We start from the raw sequence: 27,500 nt of genomic DNA on the forward strand, positions 1-27,500 counted from the left end.
ATGCCCCTCCACGCCACGGCAGTTTACGCCGCGATTCACTGTCAATCAACCCGCACGTTCATTCACTTTCACAGTTTTAGTGCTGTCCGTCTACTCTCCTCTGCCACGCACGGTCGTCCGTCCGTTTAGGTTCTAGAGTTCGGTTCACAGGCCCGGCGGGGACATATAGCAGGACCAATCTGGAATATTGCGAATGAAATGCATGGCCTGTTTTAGACAGCGGTGTAGTTTCTCTTGTGTTGTGTTGTGTTGTGTTGTGTTGTGCTGTGCTGTGCTGTACTGTGCTGTGTTGTGCTTGACATTCGCTGATCAGCTGAGTGAATGTGAAGATGAAACGAGCCTGGGTCATTTTATTCCACATAAATTCACCATACTTGTCTATTACACATTTCTGACAAGGCATGCATTTCTGACTCTGTCATATTTGACTCATATAAACATTACAGCGGCCTATTGATCTTTGTAATGGCACATGGATCATTATCAATTAAGTGCATACATCCCACTATGCACACTTACATCTCTTTCTCTTTCATTCTTCTTTCTTTCTCTCTGTCTTTCTCTCTGTCCCCCCCCCATCCTCTTCCCCAGGACCCTGCGTCCTCCACGGCCTCAGAGGCAGACTCAGACAGGAGGGAGACAGAGCCTGTCACTATCAACTACAAGCCTTCTCCTCTGCAGATGAAGATAGGTGAGTACACGGGGCCTCCAGAACCTTGTGTCTTTGAAGCTGCATTTCAGCACCTTGGACAGAGACCACACAACTTGGCAGCTGTACGGAAAGAGGATGAGAAAAGGCAATAAATAGTTGACTTCATTGTGGCATGTTTACAGCAAATGGCCATGTCTTGTAATAACAACAGATACGTCTTTTAATGGCCAGTACCTTGTTATGCAGTGACTTCGGAAAGTATTCAGACCCCTTCATTTTTTCCACCTTTTGTTGTGTTATAGACTCAATTTAAAATGGATTAAATTAAAATAATTTGCCATCAATCCACACACAATACCCCAGAATGACAAATCGAAAACAGCTTTTTAGAAATGTCAGTAAATGTATTAAAATTGAAATACAGAAATACCTCATGTTCATAAGTATTCAGTCTCTTTGCTATTACACTCTTAAAATGAGCTAAAATGCAAAAATGTCATCAACAAATCACTCATTAAGTTGAACTGAGTCCATCTTAATGCAAGGATAATAGTTCATGTAATTTTGGGAATAATATCTTTGTTTTTATAGGGTCTCTGTATTTGAATTTTAATACATTTACTGAAATTTCTAAAAACCTGTTTTCACTTTGTCATTCTGGGGTATTGTGTGTGGATTGTTGGCAAATTCTTTTTAATTTAATCCATTTTACAAAAAGTGGAAAAAGTGAAGGGGTCTGAATACTTTCCGAAGGCACTGTATATACGTTCATCATGTCCTGTCAATGAGGAAACTAAAGAATTTCCGATCTACAGTAAAGTGACATATAAGGGTGTCTCGATCACCGTTTCTATGGTCTCTATAGACCATTGTTTGGTCTGAATGGCAATGTCATCTTTGACACGACTCTGACTCAGTCAGGACCAGCTGAATGGGCTCGAGTCACCTGGTCAGCTACTGAATGAAAGCTGCCAGACAGGAATGTTGTCTGTCTCTCTGTGTTGGTACATCCACTGATGTCACGTCCTGTGATGCTGCCATGTGCAGAGAAACAGCGAGAGCTGGCCCGGAAAGGCTCCTTGAAGAACGGGAACGCAGGGAGTCCTGTCAACCAGCAGCCCAAGAAAAACAATGTGATGGCTAGAACACGGTGAGAACTCGGCTGAGCCCGGTGCTCATGTTTTATTAGGCAGTTGGAGTTTTGAGTTTCCGTCTTTTTATTGTTTTTTTTTATCTCTTTGTCTTTTTCTTACATTTTTTGCTTTTTTTCTCTTCCACCACCCTGTTTTTTTTCTTATACCCCTCTTTTCTTTTCTGTTCTCTTTTACCTCTTCCTCTTTGTTTATTCTGTCTCTCTCTCTCTCTCTCTCTCTCTCTCTCTCTATCTCTCTCTATCTCTCTATCTCCTTGCTCTCCTCACTCCTTCCCTTTCTCTACTCCAAAGGTTGGTAGTGCCTAACAAGGGCTACTCCTCCTTAGACCAGAGTCCTGATGAGAAGCCCCTGGTGGCCCTAGACACAGACAGGTAGGTGGCCTCATCCAACATCAACCACACTCATCCACACAATCAGACACACTCATCCACACAATCAGACACACTCATCCACACAATCAGACACTCATCCACACAATCAGACACACTCATCCACACAATCAGACACACTCATCCACACAATCAGACATGTGGCTCAACATGTACACTGCTGTACAACTGTATATAGTATTATGTATATAATTGTATATAAATTATGTGAAATATCAACAGTAGTAATATGAAACTAGGCGAGAGAAAATACATGCACGCACGCACGCACACACTGAGTGTACTTGTGCTTGTGTTGCAGTGACGATGACTTCGACATGTCCAGATACTCTTCATCGGGATACTCCTCAGCCGAGGTGAGATGTGTGAGGGAGCAGGTACCTATGCACTCTGGGTAACACTACTTACACAACACTCATGCCAAGCCATCCTCACTCACTCCAACTATACCCTTCACTACCAACTACAGTATACCACAACCTTACCACGACTATACCACAACCTTACCACGACCATACCACAAGCTTACCACAACAAAACCCTTCACTCTCTCACTAAACCACAACTATACCACAACATTACCACAACTATACCACAACCTTGCCACGACTATACCACAACCTTACCACAACTAAACCCTTCACTCTCTAACTAAACCACAACTATACCACAACCTTACCACAACTATACCACAACCATATCACAACTATACCACAACCTTACCGCAACTAAACCCTTCACTCTCTAACTAAACCACAACTATACCACAACTATACCACAACCTTAGCACAACTATACCCTTCACTCCAACTATTCCACAACCTAACCACAAGTTTGCAACCTCACGTCCTGCCCCCCTTCACAAATTCCATTACCACAGATCCTGATAAATGTTTTATATAAATTCAAGGTAACTGTAACTCATCAACCTCATCGCAAACTGTCACTAAAAAACGGATACCTTCCCCAAAGTCACTTACATTAATTATGTATCCTAAGCCTTATATCTTTGTCATGAAATCACTTGACTGAACTGAGACTGTCTCCAGAAACTAAGACGCCCTAGTTATACTTTAAGTTACATTTTTCTTTCTAGGCCTGTGAGGCTAAGACTAAGACGAGGCCTGCCAATCTATTATACCCTAGTAATAGACAGTAATTACTGGGTAATTACTGGTAATATGACTGTCTCTTCTCTCTTACAGCAAATCAACCAGGATCTGAACATCCAGCTGCTGAAGGACGGCTACCGTCTAGACGAGATCCCAGACGACGAGGACCTGGATCTGATACCGCCCAAATCCGTCAACCCCACCTGCATGTGCTGCCAGGCCACCTCCTCCACCGCCTGTCAAATCCAGTAACCCCGCCCCTCTCTTCTACCCCCCCCCCCCCCCCTCCCTCCCCCCCACACACACACATAACCCAACCCTCCCATCTGCAGTGAGTTTACTCCGCCACTAGAGCGGCAACAGAGAGCATTGGTAGAATATGATAATTATATGACAACAAATAATCAACTTACCTGGCAGAAAGTTAAAAAGAGAGAAAAAAAGAACTACAAAAAAACCACACATAAATATGTTAAATTACGACTAACAGTGATTACTTCCTCCTATGGTAGGACATGCACTTCTGTTTGTGTTTGAGATCTGGGAGGAAACACACTCAGGCCTCACAGATGCCCCCTCCTGGCCAATATTGTGTAACACAGGTCAAAATAGAAACAAGACAAAAAGGTCAGTTGATTGGAAAGTGATTTTCATGTCCCTAAAAAAATAAGAAATATTATTGTGATTGCTGCTGATTCAGCCGTTCTGCTTACTGACTTCAAGGTCCTATTTATTGCGTTCAATTCTGTATTTTTTTTGAGGGTCATGGATTTTTGTTTCTAACTGAGGGATATCACTATGATTGTAAGTGCTGGTGTGTATTACAGGTGAACACTGGACATACCTGGTGCTGTAATCAGGTGGTACTGCTGAGAGCAGGGTTGTGTAGCACGGACCAGGTCACTCATCAAGTCCACCTCCCCACACTCTCCCTTTCCCTTATTTTGTACAGCAGGTTTGAGGTGTTTACAGTTTGAGTTTTTAGGGATGAATGTATCGCAAAGGGACAAAATGCATGAAGAACACCTACTGTAAATGGGATTGGGGAAATATCTTTGAATTGGCCATTTATTATTCCCACGTCTTACTACTGTACACACTCTGCTATCTGGATTCTTGATTGACTTTTTATCATTTTGAATGTCTTATTCTTGCACATTTTAATTTTTGTTTTTGGTTCTAAGGCGATATGTGCATACGTGTACAACACTTCCCTCATGGTCTGTTACTACACCTTTTATCAACGGGGAAGATACAGAACTTTGCCCACGTGTTGTTGCACTTACTTTACAACACAACGCTATCCCAGAGCTAGCTAGCTTACATGACTCACCCCCATAGAGGACAAAGGGACTGAGTGGCTGGACTTTGTGTGAAGCTAGGTTCGAGCAGACCTTAGATAGCTTTTTTGAAAACAGCTTATTGTGACGTCCTCCCATACCCCTTCCACAGTGTCAAACCACTTCCTTGTTACAGAGGACCCCTCCCCTCCTCCCCCCGAGTGACACATCGTGTGAATCTCAAGAGTCTGTCCTCGATTCCTCACGTCCTCGCTCCTTTCATCTGCATCTGAGGAGGTCTTAGGGAAGGATCCTCGAATCTTCTCCTCATGCATTTAGCATTTAGAGAAGGACGGGAGGAGAGAGGATGCGAGGAACCAAGGAAAGACTTTTGAGATTCAACCATTCACTCTACAGAGTGTCAAAGGAGCTCACACAATGCCAACTTATCATGAGTGGGGTGCCATATTTGTTTCCTGTGATTGGTTGGAAATGTGATCATTGCGTATCATTAACTTCGAGCACTAATCCCTCACTGAGTCCCTCACACTCTCACATCTCTGAGTTATTTTGCAATTAGAGTATGCCTTAAGTAGAGAATATAAAATTTAAAAAAAAGCGTGTATATTTATTGCCAGTCTCATGACTTAATTTATTTTGAAAGGGATTTGCAGTCTGTGAAGGTATACATTTTTTTTTAACATTTAGACACGGGTGATATTTTTTTTTTTTCTGTTTTTCTGTTACAATTATGTTCTCATGTAAACACTTCCATTCCAGTATTTAACAATGTTATTGTTCTGTGTAGTGTATGATATCAATAAACACAAAGCCAAGTGAATGTGCCTGCCGTGTTTCTCATCTGAGAGAGTGTGTGTGTGTGTGTGTGTGTGTGTGTGTGTGTGTGTGTGTGTGTGTGCGTGTGCGTGTGCGCGTGTGCGTGTGCTTGTAAAAGTAATAATGACATCAAATAGATCGATGGATGTATATGTACAAAGAACATTTTAATATTAAAGACCTCGGACAGTTAATTACAGAGTTATGTACAGTGAAACATGGTAACTAGATATCCAGGTACACAGGTTCATCTTGAAAATACAAGATTACAGAGTTTATGAGCATTTCATAGCAATAACTTCAAAACGTCTAGACTGTTGAGGAAAAATTCAAGCTGAAAGGCACAATTTATCAAGCTAAATATCTAAATATCAAGCTCCCCCTATATCAATGAAATAGTTTTCCCTGTAGGCCATTGGGTAGAGTTGTAGGGAAAAGACAGTTCACAGTATAGTATGTACAGTTATAATCTGAGCCCCTGCTAGGAACCCAACACACACAACATCACATTACATTTGGATGCTATGAACAGTTAACGTACTATGGCAACAAAATCAACACCATTGACAACCAGATGCTGCCAGTAACCTTAATGAGTCTCCATTTGTGAACTATTAATCCCCACGTGAAGCATTATATAAAAGATGACTACAAAGGTGATTTACACTCTCTCTTTCCCATCTCAAGGCCTCTCTCATCCTATAGCAGTGTTAAGAAACATTATACAAATAAAAAAACATGTTGTACCTCAAATATATGACATTGCTACAGGATGGATTTGCTAAACAAGTGTTTATTGTAAAAAAGGAAAACATGCAAACAGGCTTATGGCCCTATGATGTACTTGTTCAACTTGTTTTTTTTTATGAGTGTTGATATTCTTCCCACCACCAGGGATCGTTAGTGACCAGTAGGCCTACATGGCTAACCCGTGACACAATATTCCCTTTTACCAAATAGACCTGAGCACATGAAAATAAAGCTGTGCATTAACATACAGTCAGTAGTAACATCCTCACAGAACTGCCATCGAGAAAGCAAGATTAACCAACTGTCTTGTTAAAAACTCAAGGAGACAATAATAAATCGTATAATAAACATGTGATTTTGATGATCAGTCCATAGTGAAGTTCTTTGGGTCTGATGATCATGGTAATGGTATGTGCAATTTTCATTGTGAAATGTGCTATGCTGTATGACTTCAACTTGTCTGTGATGACTAGGCAACAGAAGAGCCATGCTCCATCCATCCATCCATCCGCCCATCCATCCATCCGCCCATCCATCCGTCCATCCTCAGTCCATCCATCCATCCATCCGTCCATCCTCAGTCCATCCTCAGTCCATCCATCCATCCATCCATCCATCCATCCATCCATCCGTCCATCCTCAGTCCATCCATCCATCCATCCATCCGTCCATCCTCAGTCCATCCGTCCATCCTCAGTCCATCCTCAGTCCATCCATCCATCCATCCATCCATCCATCCATCCATCCGTCCATCCTCAGTCCATCCATCCATCCATCCGTCCATCCTCAGTCCATCCTCAGTCCATCCATCCATCCATCCATCCATCCATCCATCCATCCATCCATCCTCAGTCCATCCATCCATCCATCCATCCGTCCATCCTCAGTCCATCCGTCCATCCTCAGTCCATCCATCCATCCATCCATCCATCCATCCATCCATCCATCCATCCTCAGTCCATCCTCGCTCAGTTTAAAGTTCAGTAATCTTCAACACATCAAAACATTCTCTAACACTTTTGACTATATTCTACTGACTATATTATCACTCTGGCTATTCATTATTATTAATAATAATTCATATTAATATTATGTACATTCTCCTACATTCACGTTGTCTTTCTGCAGTAGAGGGTTTGTAAGGACAGAGTGTGTGCATAACACTGGACTAGTCATGTAAAGAAGAAGATCCATTGTGTGAGTTGTGTGAGTAGTGTGACTGGTGAGTGTGAGTGTGAGTGTGTGTGTGTGTGTGTGTGTGTGTGTGTGTGTGTGTGAGAGAGTGTGTGTGTGTGTGTGTGTATGTGTGTATGTGTGTATGTGTACATCTACGCGCGTACTACACATATGCGTGCGTGTGCGTGCATGTGTTTGTGTGTATGAGTGTGTGTGTGTGTGCGCGCGTGCCTCACACCCCAGTGGGGCTCTGGTCTCCAGAGTCAGAGGAGGCAGAGGAGTGGCGTCTTCTGGCTGTAGGGCCCTGCTGGAGCATGCTGGGATGGAAGCCTGCGTGCCTGCGGGCGTGTTTGGTCAAGTGATCGCTCCTCATGAAGCACTTGTCACACAGTGGGCAGGTGAAGCGCTTCTCGCCTGTGTGCGTGCGATGGTGGCGCGTCAGCTCGTCTGAACGTGAAAACTTCTTACTGCAGTCTGGCCAGGTGCACTGGAACGGCCTCTCACCTGGAAGAACCGCCCACAAGTCACCAAGAGAGGAGGAGGAGGAGGAGGATAGGGATTGAAATAGGTTAGGAGTGAAACTCAATGACATAAGGGAATATTTTATATAACCAATCTCCCTTGTTATGATCCCCTTCATTACAATTCAGTTATTCTATAATAATGCTTTCCTATTCTGAATATGCCATTCCAAATGTATGATTTGGTTTGTGAGACTAAACATTGATCGGAATGATAAGCCCCTTGCAACCATCCTAGACACCCACGTGTTGTGTATGGAACAACATGTCCCCTGTTTACAACCCAAGAGGAGTGGAGTGTGAAGTAGGCTACGTGACGTATGCGGAAATGGTGTTGCAGGGTTAGCTGCGAACAACATATGGGCAACAATGTCGCAGTGACCCGTGTGAATCATTCCACATCTGACATGTGTACTTTGTTTAGCAATATGCGATAGAGCTTAGAGGTAGACACCTGACCCTACTGTAATCATAAAGATACGCAGTTCAAACACATGGGCTGTACATTTCAGTCTCAACTATTGACTAGCTCAACGCAAGCTTCTTCATCGCCTAGAATGTTCTTCTAGAATTTTGTAAAGTAAAACAATTGTAGCCCATATGCCTAATTTCATTAACTGTCATTTTACAATAAATTTGAAATAATATATTTAAAAAAAAATCAAACGGTGACTACTACCATCAAAATGTGTTATGATAATGTTCATAATCATAACAAATGACGAGCGATTATGAAATAGTCTACGGGGCTACGCACTCCTGAGACGGCACATGCTGTTCTCATTGCTCTGAGCATGTCAACAGAAAACAGCACTGCCCCCCCAACCCACCCCCCACCCCCGCCCACGGTCACACCCCCGCAGTGCAAATACATAGAAAGACAATTCCTGTAATTTGAACAATTCGTCGCTCACACATGAATCACTCACTCCCTGTGCGTACTCGCACTGAGTCACATCTGGGATGGGTGAACATGTTGCCCAGATAGAACAATGAGCGAACCGACCCATTTGAATTCATGGATATGATTTTTCTGTGATCCATCAACTTAAGTTCTACAAAAAACACGGATCAAGCAAAGTTGTGTACCCAGCACACTGAATAGTCTCAAGGGCTTGAGGCTATGTAACTAGGGCCTTTCCGAATAGATCACTCACCAGTGTGTACTCTCAGGTGGGCTTTGAGGTGAGATGACTTGCCGTACATTTTACCACATCCGGTAAATGGACAGCAATGTCTCTTCTCGGGGGACACGTGCATTATAACCGCCTTCTTGTTCCGTGACTGCTTCGTTGCCAAGTTTTGCCGTGCTCGCCCAGTGCCACGCTTGTCCCCGCTCAACCGGCGACCTGCAACCCGCTGTCCCTTGTTAACCTGGTTGTTGGCGTCACTCTCGGCCAAGCACCGAGTACTGCCCCCACCACAAGCGTTCGGGTTACACTGTTTCAAGTCGAGCAAAATCATCGCCACCATCAATAAAGTCCTGTTCTCTTGGTTCTCTTTGGACATGTCCTCTGTCGCAATTGTATCTGGACAATTGTCTCCCGCGGGTCGGTTAGAGATGGAGACTAAACCCTCCGCAACGTGATCAACCTCCGACATTACCGGTGAACCTGGTCTCCCTTTACCGAGAAAAAACACACACACTGTATAAAAGGGCCTGTGATACTCCGCTTCAAACGGCGCTCTAATCAATCCGGTTAATTGTTGGGAAGGTGTCTTGTCATCGCAGGAAATCCAGGAAACATGTGGTTTACCTTCCACACGTGTCGTCCTCAGTGTGACTCACTACCTCAAAGGGATGCGTTTCACAGAAAGGGACCAGACAAACGCAATTTAGGCTTCAAGATCAGAAACACTTCCTCTTGTGGCAAGCTATGATTTTATTTCAAAAAATAAATAATCAGAAGTCCATCAATGGTCTTACAGATTCGGCTAACCCCTCTTTCTGCCCTCACACTGGCGTCAACTTGTCCTATTTTACTGCATGAAGCAATTCTCAACTCCAAGAACCAATTTCGCGGAATCCCACGGTGTCATAATAAAACGGAGTTTCTATTGGCTACAAGTAACAGTGACGTATTTTTTTTTTTTATACAATACTCGGAATAGCCCATTCATAGATTGACTGATAGGAAAGCGGGCCAATTGTAGGATGAGTAGAATGAAAAGGGGACTGTCCTGCCATACAATCGCACGCAGACTGCTCGAATGTCCTCATTACAGGGTCACGGCGCATTTGAGCTACGCTTCCTACAGCTCTATGCTACGCAGGAACACCGTGTTGAAATCAAAAGACTGCCAGAAACTGAAACGCTTGTGCTATTCGGATTTGTATCCCCCCCCCAAAAATAGAAGTGCTTAGAATAGAAACAATGTCCAATCGATATGGTTGACAGGAATTTGTGTTATAGACAATCACTAGGCTTTACAACAAGGTACAGTCAAGGACACCCGTGTACAGTACCCTAACATACTTACCTATTCATAACATAGGATTTATTTGTTTTTAGGGTTGTTATTACTACTATTTATCAGCTAAAGAGGTTCTTAGGTCAGTGTTTAGGGAATGTCCTACATATTTTCATGTTGTCAGTAAGATATCCATTACCCGTTGTAGTGTATTCTAAGTATGCTATGTAGGCTACTTCTTAGAATAATTCTTAGCGATATGGGGGAATGTCTGGGGTGCTTCACTCTTGTTTTTCTTTGGGCCTAATTTATAGTTTCCTGTACTGCATTGCATGTTCCTTCCATTTTGGTCACTTCTCGCACCTTCTTACGGGTCACAACTTAAGTCTCTCTCTGATCCCTGTAGCTAAGTCATTCGTTTTGTATATTCTTCAAATGTACGCAATTCGTATCAAGTCCTATGGATTAATTTGAAGAGATGAATTGCTGCTTCCGTTAGAGTAGCATGTATGCCACAATGCCTAAAAGAGGGAGGAAAATCAGCCAATGGGGCTGCGCGTAACAGGACCCTCTCCCTAATGTAAACTCCCCATGCCATGAGTGCAGTAGGCGGTTCACACAAGGACAGTTCTCAGAACAAATTGCTGAGCTTTGAGGCGTTCTATATCGTCGCATCCTGCGTCCTATTGGAGCAGTGCTGCGCCACACAAGTGAAATAAGGGCAACGTATGTTGATGCTCACTGTCTGTCTAAATGCAATATTTTAAGATCATCGCATATCTTGTTTTCGTTCGTATATCATTTCATGCTGTTTGTAGTCATAACAGGATACTGCGGTAAACGCACTGCGTCGTTATGTCTGGTTCTTTAGGCTATTGTCAAAATATTTTCATGGCTACAATGTAGCGTGAGTCACAAAATGGGAAGACTTTATGAACTGGTGTTGACACAATGATCCTGGCGTGGGACCGAAAACAACACGCCTCGCTCCAAACGTGGTCCAAAAACACTCACATGTCGACGGAAACAAGAAAACCATCGATCTAGCTGGTTTATGTATCACACGGGTTATGGTCTTTATGAGCCGGTTTCCCGGACACAGATGAAGACTAATCATAGAAAGCATCTTCTATGAAGATTCTCCATTTGCTGTGATTTAGTCTAGGTCTACGTTTAATCTGTGTCTGGGAAAACGCCCCCTAAATGTGTACATGTTACACTCATCAATGAACACTAATCAATAGGATGGGAAGAGTACACCTCACATAACCGAAACGCTGAGTAGAGTCGGGGAAGATTCAGTAACAGTGTGCCCTGAAACTGCCTTGGTAATCTCCACTGCGCTACACATAAACATGTCCTTGGAAGACCGGTTGTTATTGCGGCTACACCCCCTTCCCTTCCTTTCCAACAGTATAGTGTTCAGATTCGGATCACGTTGTTATTGACATTTTATTCTAACCAACCCTCCTGTCTTGTATGTGTGTGTGTGTGTGTGTGTGTGTGTGTGTGTGTGCGCATGTGTGCGTGTGCGTGCGAGAAACAGACAGACAGACAGACAGAGAAAGAGAGAGGGAGAGAGCGAGAGAGAGAGAGAGCACGTGTGAGTAAGTGAAGAACAGAATGTTCTCTTCCGTGAACTGAGATTGAACTCGCACGCGCCGCCGCCACAACTAGGGCACTAGTTACAAAATACAGACGTGTTGGCGTAGTCCACATGTTTGTTTTCGCTTATCCATCCATTTAAAGTGTCATATTCCTCTCAAAACAAACGAGATTTAGCGGGAGAGAAAGTAGGCCAATAGCTCACTTTGAAAACCCCAGTAACCTAGAACTCCGGGAACAGTATTGTACGCGTATATTCTACCACTGCAGTCCATTTAGTTTGAGTCGCGTTTGAGCAGCGGCCAGCACCTGTTGGTGAGAGTAGTGTGATTTTAGGGCCAGCGTGGTGCTGATGCGTGGCGACAACTGCCGCAAATGTGCTGCTTCATTTGACTCACTATTTGTGTCTCTTTGATGTTTACATCTAGATTACAACGGCGTTACCGGCTTTTACAGTTGCCTAGGCCGTTCTGTAATAGCATCGATGATTTAAAATGAAATAGGTGCTTTGATGCACCTTTAGAGACCTTGGAAGATTTGTAACTGTGTGTGTGTGTGTGTGTGTGTGTGTGTGTGTGTGTGTGTGTGTGTGTGCGTGCGTGCGTGCGTGCGTGCGTGTGTGTGTGTGTGTAAGGTCAGTGCAGTGTGTTTGAGTGTCAGCATAACCTAGCCCTAACATGGTGAGAGTGGTAAACTTCTGCCCCCCCCCCCCCCCCCCCTTTAGTAACTCAGTACAAGGCAGAACGGTGAAACAGAAGTACACAGTAGTTTATGTATTTGTTTATTTAGTAATGCATGCCAGACATGATCCTATTCACATTGAATAATACAGATTTGTATTTGCATCCAAATACTCACTACTGTGGTGTAAGTTATAATCTCGTTCTCTCTCTCTCTCTCTCTCTCTCCCTCTCTCTCTCTCTCTCTCTCTCTCTCTCTCTCTCTCCCCCTCATGCTCTCTCTCTTTTTACAGAATCTCTGTACAACCTCAATGGAAGAACTGCATGCATTAAAGGACACTAAATAAAGTGAGACTGCTGGAAGATTAAGTCCCCTCAATTAAAACTACAATATCAGCATTTATTGCAGAAAACATGTGCTTGGACTCCTCTTTAGCGTACGAGTACTCACCAACAGATTGAGGGAATAAATAAAAACCTCTTTAAAATTATACCCATAGTCTATGATTCACAAAACTGTATGCTACAGTATAGGAAAATATTTAGAAAATACTGTACATTAGGTTTTGTTGGATCGTATTGGCACACCTCCAGTATTACTATAGGCTACTGTCATCTCTGTCAAGTTCCTCACACACACATAGACCTCCCTTTTATTTCATATATTGATATCTTGTACAACAGCCACGGCAACGTATACAAAACATTTACAGAGCATTTACACATGAGTTAGAAGTGCTATGGACATGTGTGTGTCCTGGCATGTCCCTCTTCAATAAGGAAAAAAGAAAGAAGAAAAGAAATGACTATTATTATAGGCCCAGGCTGGTAGGCTGACAGGCCCACTCTGAGTCTCATAAACGGGTCACTTTCCTTTCACACTCAGAACCGCAACATTGCGGACTGAGTTGGATTGACGAACATCACTTTTTGCAAGTGTGAAAGCCCCTGTGAAGTAGAGGACCCAAGCACCAGCACCTAGGGGCCAAAATCCCCAGGAGGAGAACCAGACTGTCACCCTGACTCTCCCCCACAGCCACCCTAATGCCAAGTCCCTTCCATGGCCATAGTGTTCAACCAATGGGAGACATGTGCTGCGTTATATGCTGCATTCAAGTGCTCATTGGAAATAGGAAACTGAGATATTTCCAACTTGGAGACTTGTGTTACTCCCTGAGTTTCCCACTCAGAAGAACTCAGAATCGAGTAGCAATGAGGAGCGCTACTCAAAATTCTATGCAAAATCAAAGTGGTTAGTTCAGAGGTTCAGAGGTGCATGTGAATGCACCAATAACAGATAACCACCAATCCATAGGCCTCCTCCTCCCACTCTGGGGTTGGATTAATGCTGCCTTCATGCGACCTTGGAAACTCTGAACTTCTGAGTTAAAATTAACATATCATTTGCGTAGAGCTTCCTATTGGTTGATTCTGATACTCTCCAAGTGGGAAACTATAAGTATCATCTTTGTACAAGAAGTTTCCTAGTCGGACATTCCAAGTGTTTCCTAGTTCCGAGCACTCATGTACTGTACGGCACATAAGGCTCATAGTTGGTTTGGTTGTCTTGAACCCTGACCCCTGTGTTTACAAAAGGGTCGGGGCCAGATGGGTGTCACAGAACACAATTGAGAGTGAGATGTCATATCACATTTCCTTACACAATAAAAACACAGATAGATTTGATAAGATCCCATGAGAATTTGGGTTCAATGCATAAAGCACAGTGATTAAGTGGAAGCCTTCTGCTCGAGAGAGATTGAAATATTCATTTTTTTTTTTTTATATATGCCATTTTCTCCCTGTTTCTTATCTTTTTTTTGGTTTTCAGTTCATATGACACCATTTCCCCGCCACCACTCTGGCTTCTACAACCTCACGAGACAAGGAAGCAGCGTCACAGGTTATTTTAAAACATCCCTAGGTGACCACAGGACATGGATAAGGCAAATGAAACATTCAGATCAAGAGTAAAGACACACAGAGAGCAGCCTGTCAGAACAGGAACACACCACCCACAGGGACTGAGTGTATGTACCAAACCACCACCACCTCCTCCTCTTTCTAGGGTTCTGTCAGTGTCTCAGTGTATTGCGCAAGATGTTTTTTTAGCCATGAAAAGCAATGTTTTTTTTTCTCCCCCAAATCCTGTAAACACCCTTCAGAAATGGAACTGTATTACCCCTAAACACACTGTATAGACAGAAGTGAAAAAAGTTACAATGGTCCATTCGGGACTGTGAAACTGTACCTTTGTGAAAAGAATCACTGAAATTGGTGTCGATAGATTGGGAAAAGGGCAATAAATAATAGGCACATTTCCTGTTGATGTTTGAGCTACTGAATTTAGAAGTAGCCGGGTGCCGCGAGGGCGCCCTCGTTTTGGTAATGTGTGCAGCTGTTTATTGCTAGGTCAACATTACGTCAGAAAATATTAAGACAGCCGCTGAAGAACATACCAATTAAGCAAATTATGAAATACTTTAAAAATAATTGAGATGTACAATATAGTAATTAATTCTATAGTATATTTAGTTTATATATAATAATGTAATACATCAGTGTTGAGTGCTTGTGGGTGTCCCCTTTTATTCAATTTAAAAGCTTGTAATAATTCAAAATACTTGAAATTAGACAGAATAGCAGTGAGAAGATATAGATAGTCATTTAGTATTTCAAACAGGCATTCAATTATTCATAGTAAGCAAGAAAATAGGTGAATAAATGTAATCAATCAAAGCAATTGCAATGTAATTAAACTGAATTAATGTAATATTGATCAAATATAAAACACAAACATGAAAAATAACTAAATTGAGAACCTGTAATAGTGATGTCACTCATCTTGTTCCATTGTTATACACATGTCGTACCAGGCATTCCATTCCCTGTTCGACCTTTTGAGTTGTAATAAATAAAAATATTAAAAAACAACACTGATCCCCTGCTATATTTTCGTTTACATCATCAACCCCGGGAAAAATGCATATCATTCACAGAGTTGACTCTCATCAAGTTTCACAATTCTAATGTTTCAAATAGCTCTTCCTTCTGAAATGTAATCGTCTTCCCCTCCATTCCCCTTTAAATGTACACTATCCTATATGTTTTTTTTTGCAGTCAATCTCTCTGCCATTTTCTTTTCTAAGACATTACCCTGGTCAGCTGAAGCAGAGCTTCACTTTGAATAAATAAAAATCATGAATGACAAAAGAAAAAAAGAAAAAAAAGAATGAGAAGGACGGATCCAATGATAGCTCATAGGCCAGTGTGCGACCCATGCAACTGAATGTTGCTGCCACGGACATGAAGGAAAAGGTAAGACTACTTACTACCTGCCATGTTCAATGATTGTAGGCTAAAAAGATAAAAGACACGGTTTGATGGATTCTTCGGGATGACAACTTCTCAAGCAGGCTCACAGCTCCCTCTTGTGTTCAGTGTTGAGATTGCACTGGGCAAAGGCGATCGAATAGAATGAATGATATTGGGAGTCTATATAATCCGTCTGTTACATTTGGAGGTTGTTTGTGCTTTTATTTATTATCCATGTATGTGTCTGTCTCTATGTGTGTGTGTGTGTGTGTGTGTGTGCGTGCGTGCGTGCATGCGTGCGTGTGAGTGTGTGTGTGAGAGAGAGAGAATAAGCCTAGGTGTTTGGGGATTGATCCATGCAACTAAATAGATTGACACCATGGCAACCTTTGACCTCAGCACTGTGCTGGATCAATGCTACCGTGCTGAGCATGATTTAAAATCAGGGACAGAAAATGGTGTTTGAGCCCTGTGAAGTCTATGAATTCAGCCTGCCCCCAGTGACAAGTCACTCACACGTGTTTTACCATCAAAGCTGTATCACCAGCTGAACTACTTTCATACTGCTTTCTAAACTAGCCTCCATTGTTTATACATTTCTACTTCTACAGTTAATAGGCCTACTATTTGCTGCCTATATGTTTACGTGTGTGGAGGAGAAACACAGGAGCAGTGAGTGAGTACAGCAACATCCACTGGTATGATGGAAAGTCTATAGACGAGGAGGAATTAAGGAGAGAACCTGAGGAAATTTAGGGTTGAGGTGGCAATACTGACCTTCCAGTTGGGATATAATCGCAGCAGGTGGCCATAACTCTATACTTTTCCAACTCCCACTAAACTGTTGTCTCCGATGCAGGGTGAGTGCTTCGCTCTCCCATGTGACAGACAGGTAATGTAACGACAGAGTGACAGAATGAGGACTTGACTAAAAGGCTGTAGGACAGACAGCACACACCTTGCATCACCAAACATACACCCAATGAGAGGAAGTAAGCTACAGGAGGAGGTAAAAACTACCCTATAGATTCGTAGCGCTTTGTTTCAGACTGGTAGGACCCTCCCCTCTCCCCTTCGCCGTGACCTTTGCCCCCTACCCCTGGCCCCTCCGGCCCCCGGCCCTATCGTCCTGTGTAACAGAGTGTGTGTTCACTTCCTCATTGTCACGTGTAGTTGTGTCTGCTGTCGAAGCTGCGGAATGCCGAGGGCGTGGTCAGCTTCCTCATGGAGAGGCTGTCTGTTTTGGCCTCGGGCCGCGCCCCAGACTTGCTCCTCAGGAATGGGTTCCTGGCCCCCCCCAAGGCCCCTGCCCCCCCTCGGCCCCTGTCTGACCCCCCCGGAGCCCCCAGCCCCCTCTCCATCCTCTCACTGACAGACAGGCTCTTCCTATGAATGTGAGGGGGGGCCAGGGACGGGTGGGAGTCGTCCGAGGAGCAGCTATTGGCTCGCTCCATTCTGGAGAGGGGGGAGCAGAAGGGGGTCCCGCTGGTCCCCGCCATGCGATAGTGGTCTGGGGCGGGGAGCAGGTCCTCGGGGTCTTCCGGGTCCGACTCTGTGTGACTAAGCTCCGCCTCCCGCTCCGGATGGGAGGAGCCCATGTCCGGGGCCTTGTCGAAGGGAAAGGAGGTGGAGCCTCCCGGGGATTGGGAGCGCTCGGCCGGCGTGTAAGGGGCGGAGACACAGCGCGTGTCAATGCAGTCGGTGATGCTGGTGTATTCAGCTGCTTTGACCTGGACCCCCGCACTGATGCCTCCGTAGCAGCCCCGCGGCGTAAACATGAGGCTGTGAGACTTCACCAGGGGGGGCTCGTCCAGGAAGCCCCCCCCGGTCCTGGACAGGAAGCGGCTGCTCTTGGAGCGCTCCAGCAGGCCTGCGGAAGGGGGAGGGGAGGGCTCCAGGTCCCAGGGAGGCAGGGTGTTGTCAGGGAGCAGGTGGCCGGAGCACAGCGACAGGTCTGCAGCCGCACTGTCCTCGAACACGGCCCCTCCCTCCGAGTGCCTATCGCCCAGCCCGCCGCCACCGTTACCGCCGCTGTAGTCCCGCCCTCCCGACAGCACCGCCTCCATGATCTCTGAGTGGAGGGAGGAGTCTCGCTGGAGGGGCGGGGCCATCCTGAGGGGGTCGAGGTAGGACTCGGTTGGCCCCGCCTCCTCCGAGGTGGACACGTAGATGTCGATGCAGGAGCAGGGGCGGTGCTGCTGGGAGACGGACAGCGTGGCCAGGGGGAGGGGCCTAGACTCCTTGGAGGTGGCGCCCGAGGCGACTGACTGCGAGCTATTGGCTCGGTGGAGGCTGAGGGAGCGCTCCTTGAAGAAGCTCTCGGCCCTGTCAGCCCCGCTGCGGCCCCCGCCCCCGCCCCCGCCCCCGCCCCCGCCCCCGCCCACATAGAAGGAGTGGCTGCGTGTGCGTGTGGCCATGCCGGTGGGTGAGGGGGGGGACATGGAGCCCTCGGCCCCCCCCTCCAGAGCCTCCTGCAGCCGGTAGGCGTTCCCCTCCGTACTGTTGAAACTGCTCTGCCTCAGTATGTACGCCGCGTCCGGACACTCCCCCTGCCGCAGTATGTAGGCGGAGTCGGTGCAGTCGGAGGAGGTGCGGGAGCGTGCTTTGTTCACCTCGCCACGCTCCACCCCCGTGACTCGCTCCAGGGCCACGGCGATCCGACCAATCAGCTCCTCCATTTGGGCCAGACGGATGTCCACCGTCTGGAGAGACGCCTTCATGAAGTGTTCCCTCTCGTTGACCTCCTCTAGACGCATCGCCATGTTCTCCACTCTGAGGGGGGGGGGGGGAATGAGGGAAGGGAGAGAGAGAGAGAAGAGGGGTAGAGAAAAATAGTATTAGCTACAGTCACATACAGTGAAATACATTGTAGCTATATATGGGTTGTTTAGTGATGAAAGTGTGTATGTAATGTCTTTCTAGCCTATCTAGTCTGGGGTGGGGAGAGGGGGGAAGGGAGAGAGAGAGAGAGAGAGAAAGAGAGAAAGAAGGGAGGGAATAGTATTAGCTGCTGTATATATACATATATATACGTATAATCAGTAAAAGATACCATAGGCTGTTTCATGTTTCATTACACTTATTTCATGTTGCTTTATGATGAAAGTGGTACGTGTCATGTATGGAGCTCTGTGTCTGCCTAGCCTATCTAGCCTAGGGGGGAAATAGGATTTCATAACAGCGTGTCTCGCCCAACCTCTCAGACGTCACTCTAATCCTCTCATCGTTTGAGGAGTTGAAGCGGTCGTCTTTCTCCCTGAAGTACTCCTCGATGCACTGCTCCTCAAAGTCATGGACCTTCTTCAGCTCGTCTTCAGTGATGAAGAGCTCTGGAGATGAGTGGGATGAACGGTAGCAAAAAAAAAAAAGAAGAAGAGAATTGAAGCAGTTGCTCATTGAATGAATTATATAGTAAAGAAATCTCCTTTGAATATCCAATTCTGTCTGAAAGGCCAGAATCCAAGAGAATGATACAGACCAGAAACCATTAAACTGCGACTCAAAAAACAGCACATGAAGCACAAACTTAAATTGAATGAAGAAAGAAACTTCAAGTCGTGTTCTCAGCAACGTGACGTGCCATAAGAACACAAAGCTCTTGAAAACCTTGAACACTGTGGGCCAATTTCACAGACACAGATTAAGCCTAATCCGAGACTAAGAACTCATTTCAATGGAGATTTTCCATTGAAAGTGTGATTTAGTCCAGGATTCGGGTTTAATCTGTGTCCTATGAGTAGAACCAGAGAAGAGGAGTGTTGCTCATGTTTGACCTCTAGTCATGCTCAACCCGACCCTGTGGTAAACACAAACAACGTGACACACGTACAATAGGAAACACAACTTTCCTAAATAATCCAAGGTACTCCCTCGGCTCGCAGTAGAAACGTTAAAAAGCCTTTAACAGATGTGTGTCTGTATGCATTGCAAGTGTTACATTGCATTAACACTTAATATTAATGTTATAATATAAGGATTCCAATTATATTATATTAGAATTATAATAATTGTATAATTTTAATGTTAACATAGATTGTTAGTGTCTTTGAGTACTGAGTACTGCTTTACAAAATAAATTCATTATTATTATTATTATTATTATTATTATTATTACTATTATTACATTGACAGGGTCACTCACTCAGACCGTAGTCTCTCTCGTCATCGTCGTGCTTCCGCCAGCGACAGCACAGGTGCTTGAGGACCATGGTCATGTGACTGAAGATGATGAGGGGGGGAGGAAGGACGGGCCGCTCGTGGAAGGTCATGATCAGCTGGTACCTCTGGAACTTCCACACCTGGTTGGAGATGGACTTCACCTCGAAGAAGGTGTTACTACGACGACGAACGACAACGACAATAGGAAATGTCAAACTTTTTGGGACATTTTTCTCCAAGCTTTTTTTGTTCATGATTGGAAACTAGGAAGTATATTGTAGATATATAAAGAAGGAATCTGGTGTTAGAATTAGTCTGACTAGGTGAAGTAACATCTGGTTGTGGTAATATGTCTGTGCCTCTGAACAGCCTCCCTGTGAGACTGCTGTTAAGCAGCTGTCGTTGTCATGTCACACGCAAAGCTGCCATTTCAGCTCTGAAACAGTACCATCTGCTTCCCATAACAACAGCACTGATGATACACTGTTTACTACAAATCACTGTCGGCCTTAAAGGGACACTTCACCATATATACATTATCTCCAGCACCAAACCAGTGTCTGGTGTATATACTGTATATTTCCATATCTGAAAATGGCAATTTTCGACATTCTGTAGTCAAAAAGATAGCAGAAGGTTTTATTTTTTTGACATCACAGGAGAACATTTCCTTAGGAACTTTTCTCTTATCTTTTTTGACTGTATTGAAAAATCTACATTTTCACATATGTAGACACAGGTATGGTGCTGGAGATAATGAATATGAGTTTACAAATCGGTGAAGTGTCCCTTTAAAGCTCTCAACCCGTACCATGCTAAGCTACAGTACGTATGACATGCAAAGAGTGTAGCAAGTCTGAGGGAAATATGTATGTCCCTTCTATTACTTATATTTCTACAGTCCAGTCCAGAATAGAATAGAATAGAATAGAACAGCTGATCCCACTGAGGGAGGTACGTACTTGAACACGGCTATGAGCAGGTTGACCAGGAGGATGTTGGCCACCAACAGGTAGCAGGCCATGATGGCAGGTACAATCCAGGCCCCAGTCTTACAGGGCGGCAAGGACACCACCACCCCGTCATCTGTTGTGATGTTCTGGCCACAGGGAGCTATCCACCGCCAACAGCAACACACACACACACACACACACACACACACACACACACACACACACACACACACACACACCCACACACACACACACACACCCACACACACACACACGCACACACATGCACGAACGCCCACACATCCACAAACACCCACCCACACACGCACACACGCACACACATGCACGAACGCACACACATCCACAAACACACACCCACACACGCACGCACACACACACACACACACACACACACACACACACACACACACACACACACACACACACACACACAGGGAAAATATTTCACTTGATGTCTCCATGAATATATGAATAGATATATAAAGTGAAGACACAAATAAACAAAACAATATTTACATATAAACGAACCGTGAGATAAAAAAATTATAGAAAAGCAGTAACCAAGATAAGCAAGCAAACGTGAAGGGTAAGGTCAAATCAAATGAAAGAAACAGACGCACATACAACACAATAGTCATACAGAACGGACAGTCATACACTGACATACAAAACTGACACACAAACAGACACACCGACAGACAGACAGAGCAACATTTAACAGGTTTGCAAACAAACAAGAGGCATACTATTTATGCATCTTTATTTGGAGGGGATAGGAAGGAGTGATCACCAGAATGGAAAGGTCTTATGTGCTGAAATGTGTATCTCAAAATATATTCAAAAATATATTCATGTCAATAACTTGCATTCCCAATATATTTAAACATGTCCTTGATGTTTCAAATATATTGTGACGTATGTGAGCCATAGCCTTGCTGGAATAATGATCATACTACATATCCATTCAAATGTATTTAAGATACATCATACGTTTTTTCCATCAGTGATGGTTCAGTTGCTGCGGCTTCTAGAAAATGGGGAACACTCAGCACTTGGACTTATGGATGCTCGATCGTTTGTTTTCCTATTAACCTTATTAACTCATCTCTGGATTTCAATTGATCACACAAGGCAGCCCAAAGGTAGAGAAGTGAAGTAATTTTGTCTTTCGCAATTTGTTATTACACTCAAAGAAATTGGGTTGGTAAAAACTCTGACAACTGAACCACGTGAAAAAACAGATTGCCGATGATGGAAGGTGGTGGATGCTTATGTGTGTCTGTGATTAAGAGAATGTATTCATTAATCTGTGTATGCCTGCATATAAATACATTGCATGTCTTCATGAGTGTTGGTGTGTATTTGCATTGTTTGTGTGTGTGTGTGTGTGATTGGTTGTGTTTCATGTGTGTAGATGAATTACGTGTGTGTATATTGATTGTGCATCTATGTGTGTTACGTGTGCTGTTGAGAGTGTGTTATTGTGGGTATCTGGATGACGTTGTTGGGACGTTGTGGGGATGTAACAGTCATGTTGTTCTAGTGATAAGCATAGCTGGCATAAAGGAATGGTGATAATGACTTGAGGCTGTGGGTGAAAGACTGAGTTTACTTGGCAGGCTTACTTTTCCCAAATCAAACAAAATCGTTAAAAGGCCAAAGGAGAATCAATCTATAAGGACGATAATCTCCTTTGAGGTTCTTGAATAAATTATTCAAAACAAATCAATGAACCAAAACAATAGAAAACAACCCAAATTGTGCTCCTGCCATGAAACACGTCAGCCTGCCGTGCTGCATGCGCGCCTGACTCTCTAGCGCCCCTAGTGGGGGGAGTGGAGATGGCATGGCAGTGGGGCTGGGATGGTGTGGGGAGGGGAAGAGGGGGCAGCGGGGGAGGGAGGGAGGGGGGGGGGGGGGGGTCAGGGTCTTTCTATAGATTTACTGGGGTTCTGATTGAACAGAGCAATGTGAGATGGACCATTATTTCGCCAGGTTCCGTGAGATCGAAAGTAATTTTCGACAAGCCAGAGTTTTCCAGTCAGCCTGTGCTTTAGCTTCCTACTATGCACATCTGAAACAAAGAACGACAGCATTATTTCAGATCTCTTCTCTTTGGGCCAGCCCTCCAATTATGTACACACACACACACACACACACACACACACACACACACACACACACTCACACACACACACACACACACACACACACACACACACACAGTACACAAACTCACTTACACACTCAGTCTGTTTCAGGAATGATGCATTGAGAGAGTAATAACGTAACTTGTCTGTGGCAATATTGAAATGTCTAAGCAATGTTACCTGCTGACTTGCCCTAGGCAACCAGACATATTAACCTGGTAGGCTACTGCTGTTGTGAGAACAGGGAACACTTGTATTGTTGACGCTCTACGATCCCCGACCAAGACTGAATATGATTGGTCAAATGCAGAATGGATAGTAGCCAGTCAGGTCACTTCAGATTAGAGTAATAAAGTTCCCCCTGACACTGATGTTCCAACTAAGGCATGGCATTTCAGCAGCTGGACCACTTGCTGGTGTGTGCGTGTGTATGTGTGTGTGAGTGTGTGTGTGTGTGCGTGTGCGTGTGTGTGTGTGTGTGTGTGTGTGTGTGTGTGTGTGCGTGTGTGATTATGCAAGTGTGTGTGTGTGTGTGTTTGAGCTCAGCCCTCCACCATTCCAACACCTGATCAACAACCTCCACCTCTCTCCCTCTCCTTCCTCCCCCTCTCCCCACCAGCTCTCTCTGGGCTTACGGTCGATCTGATCAGCGAACACCTCCCCATAGATCATCCAGTAAGGCATGAAGAAGATGTTCCTGGCCAGCATCCAGGACGGGTCCTCGTTGGGGTTGAGGATGGCCTGCCGCGCCACGCCGAAACTCATCAACACCACCAACATGATGATCACAAAGTACATCATGTCTATCATCTGAGAGATGGAGGGAGGGAGGGAGAGGAGAGGGAGAGGGGAGGAGGGGAGGAGGGGGAGAGGAAGAAAAGGGGGAGCACGGGAGAAGGGGAAGACCGGGAGGAGGAAGAGGGAAAAGATGGAGAGTGTTAGTCGATGGTTGAAACCAGAACCCTTGCACTGTGGAGAGGAGACCTGGGTTTGATCACACTGCACTAGGGGTTTATAGGCTCGATGAATGGTAAACAAATCACGAAACTCCTTTAGCCAATTGTAGCGCTGATGGTCTTGAACAGAAGACAAACATACAGTACGGCTGAGTTAGCTTGCGTCATGCTAGCCTGTGCTAGCTCTTGTGTTCTCATATGAAAGTGCTGCTGTGTGGTATAATCTCTCTCAGAGAGCTCTCTCAGACATGAAGGCCTGAGCAGACGTCTCAGCCCTTTGATCCCCTTCAGTCAGTTTTGTATCAATATTTTTATCACTTGCCCTCTGATCATCCATGATCACAGAGACACAGAGATGAACTGGCCCGAGGCAACCGGGTCTGGGTTGCAGTGTGCACCACACATACAGAGAGGGATCTTTATAGTATGTCTACTCCATAGGAACCCCAACATGGTGGATCTCTTAAGTCTAGCCTCAGATTATCTTGTACAATTTGTTAGTTAGCTGATAGACAGATAGACAAGAGATGGAATGAGAGGGGGTGAGTGTGTGTGTGTGAGAGAAAGAGAGAGAGAGAGAGAGAGAGAAACAAAAAGAAACAGAGAGAAACAGAGAGAGAGAGAAAGAGAGAGAGAGAGAGAGACAGAGAGACAGAAAGAGAAACAGACAAACAGAAAGAGAGACAGACGGACAGACAGACAGACCAGGTCGTTCTGTGACCCTGGCCCCCTCACCATCTTGCCGATCATCATGACGTAGGGTCCCAGGTACTTGTTGACACCGAAGATGTCGAGCAGCCGGATGTACCAATAGATAATGTTGACACAGTAGATGACCCGCCCATAGCTCATGAGTGGCGGCTCCTGGAGGCGGAGCACCATGCCCACAGAGAAGATGAGGATGGCCATGAGGTCAGTGATGTTCCAGTACTCCTGTAGCCACACCTTTACCTTCTGGAGCAGCTTCCCCGGCTCCGACATCAGGATCTGGAGGAAAGGGAGGGGAGGGAGGGGTGGGGGGGTGGAGGGGATGGAGGGTGGAGGGAGGGAGAGAGAGGGGAGGGGGAGGGAGGGATGGAGGGAGTCGGGGGGGAGGGAGAGATAGATAGATAGAGAGAGAGATGCATAGAGACATTTCTATTTATAGACGGGATTGAATCTTTATGCACTTCAGTGTACTGGCCAGTAGAGGGCAGTAAGAGACCACTCCATGAGGAATCAACGAGCTCGTGCCACAAGTAACTGCGTAACTGAGGACAGATTTGACACAATGATGAATGTCTTTCATTGGATGGTGGAAGACAATGCTGGGCTTAAATGGATAGACTCCATCTTTTACTCAGGCCAAAGGCAACAGCAGAATGAGATGGCAGCAGCAGAATTTTGGACTTGCATTCCGATGGCTTTCTTTGAAAAATCCATTGGTTAATTGACAAGATTTAGAAGGCCTGTTAACCTACCCAAACCTCCCCTCACAGACCAAAACGTAGACATTAAATCTTGCAGAGGTGAAATGTGTGCGGGAGTATTACTTTTTTCATTTAATTTTATCTGCAAGGCCTGAATTCGCTGAGCCATAATATACGCCATTTAGCTGACACTTTTATCCAAAGCGACTTACATTGCAGTGCATGCATTTTTCAGGATATATGGTCCCAGCAGGAACAGAGGCAGCATGGTGATGTACATGCTGATCACACTCTGAGAGTCTGCAGATCCATATTTAGAAAAGAAAATGTGTGTGTGTGTGTGTGTGTGTGTGTGTGTATGTGTGTGTGTGTTTGTGTGTGTTTGGGTATGTGTGTTTGTGTGTGTGTGTAAGACAACGTGCCTTTCAGTGGCCCTACCTCTCTCATCTTCTCGATGCCATTCGTGAAGATGTAGGCTATGACAATCCACTCCTGAGGTGAGGGCCACAGGTCCATCTTGACCAGCACGATGTAGTTGAACAACATCAGGTACGCTACATAGGCCATCTGCACACAAACACACTGTGTCAGAGCTTCACAGAGAAGGCGCAGGGGGGGGGAGGGGCGTCTTAGAGAGCATGTACAGGTCAGAGCAAGCTGGTGGAGGTAGAAATCGGAAGACAGCCTCATTGTAATGCATGGAACGACATGAGATGCTTCCGTTTCATGCATTACAATGAGCCCGTCCTCCGATTTCTACCTCCACCAGCCTCCCACTGGTAGAGGGTGTTAGCGAGGACTTAACATATCTTAAGAAGGACTTAAGTAGCATTGGAGAGTGTTTTAGCACTTTAAATGTGCTTTTAGTGGGTGTTAGAGGGGCAGGGGGTGGGGTGGAGAGAGCTGCAGTGGGAGGAATCCCCCGCAATCCTTCAGGGTCTTGTCAAATGTCAAGTGAGGTGGACCGTTTAATGTGAGGACTTTAAGGAGACTACTTTTAGAAGGAGTTTGTGGTCCATTTCCCCTGTCATGAAAACAGCTTAGACTAACCTAGACATTCAGCTGAAGTGAGCTAAAAAGTGCGATGTAGTGTGACCAAAGTGTGTGTGTGTGTGTGTGTGTGTGTGTGTGAAATCATTCAGTGTGCGCTGCGCACTGATGGCTCTTTTGTGGATATGACAGATTCAGCTGGAGAGCAAATACTCACAGTGGCTGGTGGCTCTGCATCTGCATCTGCTCCTGACGTACATCCATCCATTATACATACATTGTTCTGACCCAAACACCCATAGTGAGGGAGAGGGAGACGAGAGAAAAATGGCTCCTTTAAGTCTTGTTTGTTTTCTTTATCCCTCTCTCAATCCGTTTTTTTCTTCTTTCTTTCTCTCTCTCTCTCTCTCTCTCTCTCTCTGTCCCCCTCTTTCTCTTTCCCCTTCCTCTCTCTCTCTCTGTCTCCCTCTCTCTCTGTCTGTCTCCCTCTTCTCTCTCTCTCTCTCTCTCTCTCTCTCCTCCCCCCTCTCTCTGTGTTTCTCTGAATAAGAGATAGATGTCCCTGCTGTGTCCCCATGTGATGATGTTGTCACTGGACCGACAGATTGAAAGAGCCACCATGGGGCACGGGAGATGAACACAAACTGACACATACACACACACACACACACACACACACACACACACACACACACACACACACACACACACACATACGCACACACACACACACACACACACACACACACACACACACACACACACACACACACACACTCTCTCTTACTCTCTCTCTCTCTCTCTTCCTATCTTTCTACCTCCGTCCCCCACTCCTCTAGCTCTCATGTCCTGATAACCTCATTCTTAATCCTAAGGTTATGGTCTGGCAGCAGACTGACCGTGTGAAACCAGAACTTGACGATGGGCGCGTTGTAGAACTCGTAGATCTTCCTTCCCATGGGGATGAGGCGGTGTCGATT

General features: G+C 45.0%; 3 protein-coding genes across 9 annotated transcripts in view; 1 reads left to right on the plus strand and 2 right to left on the minus strand.

Moving 5' to 3' along the window:
• The window catches only part of fam219ab (family with sequence similarity 219 member Ab), a gene marked incomplete at both ends in the record, with an annotated part of 4,232 nt that extends 673 nt beyond the window's left edge, over positions 1-3,559 (plus strand). For 2 of the 4 annotated variants that reach the window (XM_083672658.1, XM_083672659.1), the window contains 5 exons: positions 592-691; positions 1,700-1,802; positions 2,097-2,177; positions 2,497-2,551; positions 3,401-3,559. In XM_083672658.1, the coding sequence (XP_083528784.1) occupies positions 592-691; positions 1,700-1,802; positions 2,097-2,177; positions 2,497-2,551; positions 3,401-3,559 (498 nt within the window). The remainder of the gene's footprint in view (positions 1-591; positions 692-1,699; positions 1,803-2,096; positions 2,178-2,496; positions 2,552-3,400) is intronic. The other 2 variants (XM_083672660.1, XM_083672661.1) reach the window with 1 other exon arrangement.
• A 3,557-nt stretch (positions 3,560-7,116) lies between these two features.
• klf9 (Kruppel like factor 9) lies at positions 7,117-9,840 on the minus strand. The gene is made up of 2 exons (XM_083674079.1): positions 9,029-9,840; positions 7,117-7,854 (listed from the first exon to the last, which is right to left on the minus strand). Exons 1-2 carry the CDS (start codon positions 9,471-9,473, stop codon positions 7,583-7,585), a joined length of 717 nt encoding a protein of 238 aa, XP_083530205.1. The 5' UTR covers positions 9,474-9,840; the 3' UTR covers positions 7,117-7,582.
• A 7,206-nt stretch (positions 9,841-17,046) lies between these two features.
• Positions 17,047-27,500, minus strand: part of trpm3 (transient receptor potential cation channel, subfamily M, member 3) — a gene marked incomplete at both ends in the record, with an annotated part of 120,820 nt that continues 110,366 nt past the window's right edge. For 3 of the 4 annotated variants that reach the window (XM_083673381.1, XM_083673380.1, XM_083673383.1), the window contains 9 exons: positions 17,047-18,655; positions 19,080-19,212; positions 20,025-20,218; positions 21,004-21,154; positions 22,961-23,089; positions 23,801-23,975; positions 24,857-25,108; positions 25,969-26,097; positions 27,420-27,500. The exon at positions 27,420-27,500 is cut by the window's right edge and continues 60 nt beyond it. In XM_083673381.1, the coding sequence (XP_083529507.1) occupies positions 17,047-18,655; positions 19,080-19,212; positions 20,025-20,218; positions 21,004-21,154; positions 22,961-23,089; positions 23,801-23,975; positions 24,857-25,108; positions 25,969-26,097; positions 27,420-27,500 (2,853 nt within the window). The remainder of the gene's footprint in view (positions 18,656-19,079; positions 19,213-20,024; positions 20,219-21,003; positions 21,155-22,960; positions 23,090-23,800; positions 23,976-24,856; positions 25,109-25,968; positions 26,098-27,419) is intronic. The other variant, XM_083673382.1, reaches the window with a different exon arrangement.

Source organism: Argentina silus, assembly GCF_951799395.1.
Source record: "Argentina silus genome assembly, chromosome: 7".
Lineage (NCBI taxonomy): Eukaryota > Metazoa > Chordata > Actinopteri > Argentiniformes > Argentinidae > Argentina > Argentina silus.